Source organism: Aplidium turbinatum, chromosome 1, assembly GCF_918807975.1.
Source record: "Aplidium turbinatum chromosome 1, kaAplTurb1.1, whole genome shotgun sequence".
Taxonomy (NCBI): domain Eukaryota; kingdom Metazoa; phylum Chordata; class Ascidiacea; order Aplousobranchia; family Polyclinidae; genus Aplidium; species Aplidium turbinatum.
In genome coordinates, this window is record NC_137472.1 from 52840461 (window position 1) to 52851591 (window position 11131).

Below are 11131 nucleotides of genomic sequence, written 5' to 3' on the forward strand. Positions count from 1 at the left end.
TGTTGGTTTTTTCCATCAATTCTTTGACGTAGCTAGAGTAAAACGTTTTTTCATTCCTTCGCACTTTCATCATTTGATTTTTGTGCTGTTTGCTTTCAGCTTAACTGAAGATGATCTAGATTCTAGCTGATCGAAATCGATTTTTAGCTATACAGCTACCGCAAAATGACTTCGGACCTTTCTAAATTTTCAAGAAAAACTAACATTTTGTATACAATGAAACCTTTCAATAAAAACAATCGACCATTTTTAATATTTTGTCATTATTAAAATATTCTTCACATTTTTCACAATCTTTGCATTGTTTGACATAATGCATGTTAGTCGTATGATCTGATGTAAAAGGCACAGCTACAAACTGGCGTAAATTTTGCTGTACGCAAAAAGGTCCGAAGTCATTTTGCGGTAGCTGTATATGATTGAACTGACTCGTGTGAAAATAAATTTTTTTGCATTATGTAAACAAATTATAAAACAACGATAACACTAACTTTTACACGTATATTATGTGCCACAATCCGATTGTTTGCATCACAAGTGTACCCATAAAGCTTGACAAAATGTTAAGTTGATAAGCTATAAACCTACTTTACTTCTTACCGTTTCTATAGGACCTGCTTTCCATCGAAGCAAGTCTTCGTTCGCAGTTGGACAGCTCACATCAAGGCATGAAAGGGGCCACACGAACTCCGTTCATTGACATACAGGTATGAGATACCCTCCGTTACTGAGTGAAATTGTTAACATTTGTAAGCTTTATGATGTCATAATCTACGGTTCCGTGAAAAAAGTGTTTCAAATGTCATGACAGGTCGGTAAAACTTTATTCAATGCCGCTAGACCGTGAATTCTTTTTAGTTCCATATAAGCTTGGCAGCATGGTGATTTGTTATTGGTTTGCTGGCATAATTATCAATTACATTTTATAGCTGTCATAATATGCCTTTTCATGTTCTTTTTGTTACGTTTGTTTTCCAGGACGCGCAATGGCTGCTGAAAGGCAATCTTGTACCAACTGACCTCCACGCCCTTACGCCGAGCCAATTCGTCATCTACAGGTTCGGTGTCTTTGTTAGCAGGATGCTGCAGCAGGTTTTGGAGGTAAAGTTTTTCTCTTTTTGTATCCAAAATCTAGTTTGTATGATAGTAGAATTTGAGAAAAACTGTCTTTTCATGTGGTCTTTGAAGATTCTTTCAGCTATATACTCTCACTATTATGATTAATATTCTTGTCATTTAAAGTAGCTTGCTATACTTTACCACCATTTATAAGTCGACTACGTTTCGAGATTGTCTGCTCCACTTTCATAAGGAAGTAGGTTGATTCCCGCTGAGATCACGCAGCTGTGATCTAGCAAGGAACGATGACGTTTTTGAAAAGGGACTCGATCCAAATATTTAGCAACTAGGCAGAAGTCTGGTCAATAACAATAATCCAATAAAAACGTTCCATACTTGATTCTAAGTGTGGATAAGGTTCTCATTGTGCTAAATCTTCGGTACTAGCGAGAGTAGGGTGGTCAGTTCCTTTCTCTCGCTCGCTTTTCCTTTGTCAATTATGCCTACCCATGGCCTACCCAATTTATTACACCCTGGATAAGGTGAGCGGTGATTATCAACAACCAGTTTAAGCCGGGAGTCGAACCAGGTTTGTATTGTTTGACAGCCAGCGCCTTATCCCTGCGCCATCCCACCACAACAAATAGCAATTCAGAATTAATTTCTTTGTGCTTTTCACAGACTGAAGAAGTTACATTACTTCTGGCTGACAACCTCCCCTCCAACAACTACGATAGGAACGCCTTCCGCAATTCCTTCTTCTACCAGAGAGCGAGACAGCTTCTGTTCATTCGAGCGGAACGAGTGACGTCGGTTGGAGATTTCGTGATGGTTGTCATCCATTGCATGGCTCATATCTGCGTAGGACAACTTGAAGACGACACCGATCCTTACTTCTTGCGAGCATTCTATAAGGTTTGGACGATTTGAGTCTTTGGTTTGTGACGTCAATCTTTAAGCAGTCATTGCATTTTTATAGCGAGATTTATTTTGAATTGATTGTGGGAGTCTTTATGTTTAGAATATAAAGCATCTTTGGAAGCTCACTCTTAAAGGTTTGTACCACTGACGCATGACGCTTAGTATAATATTTATCATGCAATGAAGTTTAGTTTCGGAACTTTTCATTCCTTTGCAACATTCCCATATAGTCACTCGTGAAACAAGAGACAGGTCCCTACAGACGGATAAACCCACTCGCTAAGCAAAAACAAAGCTTCTTTGCTTATATTCGTCATCAAACGGAACAATATTTGCGTCACTGGCCCAAATGTCGCATTAGCTCACTGATCCAAATGTGAACAGTGAGTTAGCTATACTTGATATCAACCAGGATACTTGCATTCTAAGAACGACTCCGTTATCGTGGTATGTCATACTCAGGCACTGAAGATCACCTGTGAAGATTTATTCTTTGCACGTGCCCGCGTTGCAAAAGAAGGTGGCAACGGACCTTCAGGAAGTGCACCGCTAGACGTCGCACCGCTAGATAGCGCTCGTGGGCTGGATGCCAAGCTAAGCGTGCTCGAAGACTTGATCGATGTGAACGTGTTCACTCCGTCTTCAGTTCGATTCTCTTCCGGAGTAAGTTTTTTTTTTATCAAAGATAAGCTTTTCTATTAATGTAATGTCGTTTAAGTGATAAATATTTATGCGAAGATGTTAAAGATTGATATGAAGCTTTAAGTATTCTCTGTTTGTTACGTCACACTTTACAGGCGTCTAAAACTAGTTTACCGTAGTTGGTTTAGCATCGTTTCACCATTTAAAAATAAATACCACATGAATCGTTTCTTTAGACTTTCTTAACATCATTGATCATGTGATGAAATTTCTTCTTTCATATTAACCTAATGTTTGGTGATTGTTTTTCTCTGATTCCTCTTTGGACTTGTCCGGTCTGGAACCATAGTAGTAGGCTAATAATTTACTGAACACTAAATTCTTATGAATTTGAGCAGCACATGCAAGATCGGTTTTCATCGTACGGGAATTTTGACAAGCAGAATATGCTTCGACACTTAGTGGCCAACAAAGTGCCCACCAACATGACCAGCCAGGACCACGTGATGGTTGCTAAGTTACGAGCGCTCCGAAACGCCGATGGCGCCCTTTCTCAGTAAGTGATACTTTCTAAACCAGCAATGCAGGCTGCTTGCGATGCATTTCAATTTTTGTTTTTGAACTTATTTTGCGATATTCGTTTCCGTCAGTGCATAACTTGCAATAGCACGGTAGCAGTCGGTGTCAATATCAATTAGGATCAAATAAACGAATATCGGGACCATTTAGATTCATAAAAACATGTGGTTTGATGTTTTAGGACTTTGTATTTAAACTTTTGTCAATTCTATTTTCAGGGTGACACCATCATCCTCTATTCCGCGCTCGCTCAACAACGCCCGTCAAGTCATTCTCAACCAAGTCTCCAGATTGCAAGAGCGTTTGGACGCAGTCAACCGTGAATTAATGACGTGTGTCAAAGCACAGTCGGACCTTTCTGAAGCTTTTCACCGTGGCGCTGGAGGTGAGGGTTGATGTGTATTCAACAGACCCTTTCAATAAAATATTTTTACAGGGACTTGTTAATTGAAATCATGTCCACTATCACGCCAGTGCATTGAAGCCGACTAGTGCTACAATGAAGCAGCACACATTTGCTTCTGCTCATTGGGATGTATTGATATTTCTTCTTGTCGACCATGGATTTGCAGCATCAGATTTACGCCTGTTACTAAAGTGGAGAAAGTCACATCGTCTACTATAAGATACCTATTGATGAGATACTTTTTGTATCATCATCTGCAAATGCTCTTGTTATTGGTTTTGGCATCTGGCATCTGCTTGTGTGTTATAAAAGTATTTGTGTGGCTTTAATTACCTAATGTAGTTGTCCAGACTTCACGGTTTGTTTTCATGTTTTCTTCAATTTTTTTTCCACTAACACACTTCGTTCTGGCATGAAGCTTTTATGTAGCAAAACAATGGAACAAATCGTGAAAAAGTAAAACATTGGACTTCGTCGCTAGCTACAGACCTAAGCTATACAATACATTCATATATTAGATTTTACAAGATCTTGTCTGTTTTTCCCGCTTATTAATCGGCTTGTGTATTGCTTGCTGTATCCGGTGCTTTCTTCATCTTTGACTTTTTCGTGATGACAATTGTGTCAAACCATTAACCAGCAGTGCTAATGTTGTGTATCTGCAGATGGTGGGAGTATTGAGACATCCCGGAGTCAGATTGAAACTTTGAGCCAACGAAAAGACCATCTTTTGACGCTGTTGAAGACCACGAGTCAGGCTATCAATAAAAAGACCCATCTTCTTTCGTAGACATTTGTAAAAGTCATGGTGCAGTTTTTATACAATTCGTGAATAGCTTTTAAGCTTGTAGTTTATACTTAACATTTGTTCGGTGTTCATTCAACGTAGCGATATTACAGCAGTAAATCTTTTTTAACTTCGTTACATAAAAAAAGAAAACTTTTCAACCATATTCAGCTTGTGTCGCGATTTCAGTAAAACAACGTAAAGGTGGTGTAAATTTTATGTAAACAAGCGTTGACTTCAAAACCTGGTTCTTCACTGTATATTGTAACTGTGCTAGCCATTGTAGGGAACTTTAGCACTGAGCCATGATTGTTGTGACACCGCGATAGGCAATTTCATTGTTTGCTGATGACTTTTAAACAGATGTAGTATTGGCTTCTGCAGTAGCTTACATACACTTTCTAATTACCATTCCCTGCAGTTTTAATCGAACGTACTTCTCATATCTCTATCGCGTGATCATTTTGAATCGCTTTTGACAAAATCTTCTTCCATCAAGTATTCTTTTTCATTGTGATACGAAGTGCTAAGAGACCTATTTTCTAACGCAGATGTGTAGTCAGTTTTTATCACCATGACCTTTAAATCGTATTCATGGCATTAAATCTGTGTCTTGTGCAATTGAAGCTTCTTATATACTGTGTACATCACTTGTGCTTTATTTCTATCGTCAAGTATAAAACATTTTCTATTTTTCTAATACTAGTGATAAATTTTCTATTTTCACTTCGATCATGTTCACGATGATCGTGATGTGTTCACGTGCGCATGCCTTCATTTTCACGCTCACCGCCACGTCAGACATAAGTTTGTAATATTTTTAGCAGCTCTATTGCATCACGTTCTGCAGTGCGTCAATGCTATTCACTGTTATAATTCCAACCAATCGATCATCATGTTGTGTTTGCACTAAGTCTCTAGCCAATTCACGTAGTAATAAAACATGTTTAGAATGACTCACTTCTCTGCGAAACTGTTAGGTCAAATGTAGATGACGAAGACCAAAAAAAGTGAAATATTTTCAGCCCAAATTACCCCCGACGCTTTTTCAGTTGCAGGCTGGTTATATGATGTATAAAGAAAGATGTTTACTTTGCCCATGAAAGGGTAAGCCAGACTTTCGATTACAGTCTAAAAGTCACGTCGCATTATAAAACTGCTGAGATTGGGAAATTTTTGGCCAAAAAATACAAAACTTTCAATTTTGGTTTTATGAAAAATCTGTTCTTTGAGATTTCGTCACGTCTGCCTGATGGTAATGTCTAGCTCAATCAAGGTCGGATTCTTATTTTTGTTCTTGATAAAATAACTAGTGCACGTCCACACGCATCTCGTGATCTCAATGGAAAGTTTTGCTCCAAGGGGAAATCTAGACTTCACCGCAATCCGAGAATTCAATAGAAGGATGTTTTAGAGCATGGAATCCTTACGTTTTCGTAAAACAATTTACATCTAAAGATAGAAAGTCTAATGACTAAAAACATCTTTCCATGACTTTTTGGCGTCAGCTGCTTTATTAAGTTTGAGTAGTTTAATTCTTCTTTCTTCAAAGTGATCCTTTATTCGTGAGCTCCTCCTGCATCCCTCAGACTCTTACCCACACAATCCATTAGCTGATTTTGATAAGTTTAGAAAACATCCACCAAGTTGCCTTATTGATATGATAGTGTGTGTTTTTATGCATTGCTGCATTCATCGAAGATGTGTGTTGCAATGCGGATAGTTCAAGTTCATTAGGAACGAGTTTATTGATTTCAATGAAATCGACATAAAAAGGAAGTTTTTTTGAAGATTGTTACTTTCTTTGTTCCTGAAAATGTAAACTACATCTTTGGTCCTTCCTTGGAATAAAAAAGAAATTGGAAAGTCTTTGCATTAAAGAGATTTTTCAGTTTAATTGATTGTCCACAGATTAATACAATCGTCCTCAATGGAGTTGCACACGAAAGGTCCCACTTAAATTTCAATGCAAAACAAGGCTTTCTGTAAATTGCATTCCGTTCTTCGTCAAAATTTAAGACCATTAGGCCAACAGATTGACAGAGAGAGAGAGAGAAACTTTTTATTTCGTCTGTTGCGAAAATAGTATAGCCTACGGTGCAAAATATAAACCGATACAAATATATTTAACAAAAGACAGGAAGCAGCGAAAGACTATATTAGTCATCGAGTTAACTGCTTCCCGGAACAAGGATGATCTCTACATAAAGCAGGTTTGCGTTTGTGACCTTATCCACGGCTGAGATCCGACTGGAGGCAGCTTGGGCTTGTTGCGAACTCTCAAATTGAAGCGTTTGTCTTGGCTCAACACGAATACATGATTGTGAATTAACCTAAGGACCTCTACAGTATTAGTTTAGAAATTGTTTTAAGCTATATCAGTGGAGTGGTTTACCGGCTCCCTTAGCCATTCTATGCCTCTCGCAAACAGTTTTAACTCGATGTATTTTTTTTTTTTTGCAACATGCGTTTTGTTAGCAAATCAAGTTTTTTTTAGAAACCCGAGATGTTGAAAAACTTTGTTGCCCAGCCAATTTCTTGGTGAAATAATGTGTTTGCGACCCTTTGTTAATACACCGCCCCCCCCCCCCAACACAGTCTGATGAAATTTTGTTTTATAAAGATTGCTTGCAAGCAACAAATAAAAGAAACTGAAATTTGTCCGGCCCGATAGCTCAGTTGGTTAGCGCATGACATCGTGAACGAAGAAGCTTCAAGATCAAGCTGCGCTGATTCGACTCTCGGGGCGTGCGCTTGAGCAACGGATTCTATAGACGGCTCTCCATTCAGCGACACCTAGTTGTTGCAATAATTTCCCGGCAACAACAATTGAAAAACTGAACCCTGTTAATCTCGATAACCGGCCCTACGTCAAAAGCCTTTACAAGAATGCGAAACTACCAGGAATAACATATCGCAGGCTTTTTCAGTTTGAAGATAAAGATTCAAAAAAACAAATTATAGGCTCGGTTATTGCTTCATATTCGTCCTGCAATAACCGTTATACTCATCCACTTCCCTTCCATTCGCTATAAGTTACGCAACCGAAATATCATGAAAAAAGTAAAATTAATTTTAATAATCCGGTGTTGCTTGGCTCGCTGGCTTAAAATGGACAGGAAGCGACAAAAATCTTAAAGGTTATTATTTTTTCTCCAAAATTTAGTGTAAATTTCCATTGATGAACGTGCATTAAATAATGCTGCTCATGCAATAAACTTCAACATGATGAATTTGGGGGAACTTTTAGTTTCCGCTTCCACACAATTATACTGTACAGTGCACAGTGCTTCCTGCAAGATTTCAAGAACCCAGCTCATCTAAAGCACGTTTTACGTCTGATGCTGCATAACCAAATCTCTTTCATACCATAGCACTTGAAGATAACGTAAAGCGATCACGCACAAACGTGGCAACGTTTTTGCGTCTACGCCACGCAATTCTTTTTGCTGAAACACACGCACGATGTGAACTGGTTGGAGACGTTTTCATCAAACCTCAGATCTTTTTACCTGACCTGTGACGTTGAAATTTTTTTAAATTCAAATACAGTTTAAACTATAAGGTTGACAAAGTTTTTAAAAAGGATAGGCTAAATTAAAAGCACTAAGGAACCATATGTCACGGTGTGAAAAAATCTGCATTCATCAACTTTGCAAATGCTTTTGCTAAATACTTTGGATCAAGGCCCGACTTTAAGGTCATCACTTGCGCCAGCATTGTGCTTAATTTAGAACTTAAGTATTTATTGAATTGGCAGGGAAAAGTGAAATGACTTGACAAATAATTATGCTTTTCTTGCACTTTCTTGAAGATTTTGTAGCTTTTGTGCAACACGGCCACTTCCATAATTGTAAGTTTACGCCAATTTTGCGTCAACACCTTCAATGCTTCCGCCCTTTACGTCGAACGTCATCACGGACACAGGATGAAAGGTTTTGTTACAAAATTTAATATTAAAATGAATTTTGTTAATGAAATGAAAGAAAAGGTTATGCAAACGAAATCAAGCAACAACACGGCACTCATCATGACATTTTTCCTTTTTTGTCTGCAAGCTAGTCCTTTGAGGATCGCAGCAAGCATTTTTCGACCGCCAAAATTCCAGTCTTGGGTTAATTCACTGGTGATATCGAAAATTGCCATGTCGTTGACGATTATGTCTCGTCACATTTTTTTGGCCATCCACACCTCCTGCTAATGAAAGATCCATGGTGGAGGGTGACTAGGGCGATCACCCCCCTATAACACAGAAAACTTACTTTATTCATGATGTATTTGCAAGGTCGGATTAATTTGGACCTACACATTATTGTTTTTTGTTGAAATTGCCCCCCTCTAGCTTACTTGTTGGATCGCCCCTGCCTCCTGCATACAAACTGAATGTTCCTTTTTCAGGATGTCTTCTTCCTCAAAACATCCTTAAACCTATGCAACTTCTTCTGGACACTACTTTCGTTGAGTCCTGCTAATCCAAGAGATCTCCATACAATCTTGATGTCGTCAAATTTTAATCACAGTTTTGGAAACTTTCCTCACTCTAGGCTTGGTGGAACCCCGTAGCAAAAAATTATAAATTTACTTGATAAATGCTGTGCAGTATAATTAGGCTACTTGGTTATGTGTCAAATCTGTTTTGAAGAAACAATCAGCCTATTTTGCTAGAATTTGTTTCTGGTTTCGTAAACAATTCAAAAAATACACAGTAAATAATTATTCCGTGTAAAATTCAAGTTAACTAAATATTGTGGTTTATGAAAAAAAACAAAAACAAGTTGCAGTCATATCAGCAAAACAAATTTAATCAAATTTCAGTCATAGACCTCCGTGACTTTCGAAAAAATTTGTCACAAAAAAACGAGAAGACAAAAATAGTTCGACAGCAATAAAAGCTCTAAACCAGCGTTTCTCAAAGTCTGCAAAATTGCCCCCCAGGGGCGGCTTTTTGTATGCTTTCAACAACACATTATTTCGTTCAGTTTGTTGCCAAAATGATGAACAATTTGAATGCCTTTTATTGCATACCGCGGTAAGATGGCTTTCAAAAGGTGCTTGTTTGAGCCGCTTTTATGCCCTTTTTCTTTCATATCGAATTCCTATCAAGCACTGACGCGACATTAACTGAAGATGTTATACCCTTAAAAAATGACATTGCATATTTGGCGGACATTTTCAATGCCATAAACAAAGTAAACAAAAAGCTTCGGGGAGAAATGATAACTCTCATCAAGTGCAAAAGCGTGATTACCTCATTCATTGCAAAGCTATCTTTATTCAAACAACATTTAGGTCAAAATGTCTTAACTAAGTTTTCCAATTTGAACAAAAATGTTATTAAAGAAGAACAACGGCAAAAATACTGCTCACATTCAGACATGCTTCATAAAGACATGAAACTTCGCTTTGCAGATCTCGTGGACCTCCATGTTCCAAACTAGGTGGTACAACTATTTTCTATCGAACCCACAGACGTAAAAGTGGAACTTTAAAAGCAGTTCATTGATTGCAAACTTATGATGAGAAGAGTGAAATTCAAAAATAATTGATACGATTTGTTTTGGTGCCAGGTTGCTGGCATATATGAGCTTCTCTGGAAAGAAGCTAGAATGTGGATTTTGTCGTTTCCTACTTCATATAGGCTATGGTTGAAAAGGAGTTTTCGGCTGTGACATTGATGCTTTCAAAGCAAAGAAATCGCTTGCTAGTTCATAAACGGGATGATCTTCGACTCTATCTTACGAAGATGTCGCCAAACATTTCAAAACTTTGTAAAAGTCGCCAAGCTCATCAATCCCATTGAATATTGAACATTATTATGTTGCTGTCAATTTCGTTGATTAAATTCACAAGACTAAATTTGTCTATCACTCTGTTATCATTTTAATAACGAAAAGGGGGCGATGGACTAAAAAAGTTTGAGAAACACTGCAGTCTAAACTATCTTGATGCAATCCTAATAAACCAATAAACAAAAGAACCTTGAAGTAGTAGGTATTATGATTCCACAGAACTAATTGCATCATTACATTGTTGACATGCTGAGTTTAGAGAAAGAAATTCTTTGTTACCACTTTGCACTCAAGTAACAAGTTAGGTCGCCTTCAAATCATTTTTTGCGTTGATTCAACGTTTACGAACTTTAGCTTAATGTAAAAGTGACTGAATTGCCAGTAGATAAACCAAATTCCAAGACGTGCCCTCACATAAATTTAGAAAACTCAATTTTTGATTCTGCACAGTTGATCAGTTTTGACAAGTCTGCCGCAGTGATAGCATATTGAGTTGAAAATCCAAAGGTTTGTAGTTCGATTCCCTAACATACTTTGCAAGATATGTTTTACCTATTGATATCCATTTTTAGGCAATGATTTTACAAGAAAAGCTTTCACATAACACTAGTTTTCATTAACGATTCATCTATAAATAGATTATTAAGTGCACACATATTCAAAAGCTTGAGTTTAAGTGCTTGTAAAAAGGGTTAATTTCACTTAATTTGTTTAATGAGACCATCCGCTTAATCGGATCAAATTTTCTTAAATGTAACATCGCCCGATAAAGCCAAGCAGCTGATTGTAATGCGACTTCTTTGTGCTACGTAAATCTATCCCTATCAAATGCAACAAAAGTATTTTTGTAAAAATAATGATTAAAAGTTACGGGAACCAATATTGCAATTTCTTAAAACTACTGAGGATACATGACATTTTTAGACCGAAATAAAAGAACGGAACCAG

General features: G+C 37.6%; 1 protein-coding gene across 1 annotated transcript in view; it reads left to right on the forward strand.

The window, feature by feature from the left end:
• The window catches only part of LOC145767073 (uncharacterized), an 87899-nt gene extending 82545 nt beyond the window's left edge, over positions 1-5354 (forward strand). Inside the window, 7 exon segments of the mRNA XM_082578821.1 lie at positions 612-707; positions 979-1101; positions 1741-1974; positions 2443-2643; positions 3021-3178; positions 3420-3586; positions 4273-5354. Coding sequence (XP_082434947.1) covers positions 612-707; positions 979-1101; positions 1741-1974; positions 2443-2643; positions 3021-3178; positions 3420-3586; positions 4273-4397 — 1104 coding nt within the window. The 3' untranslated portion in view covers positions 4398-5354.
• Positions 5355-11131: the final 5777 nt, after the last annotated feature.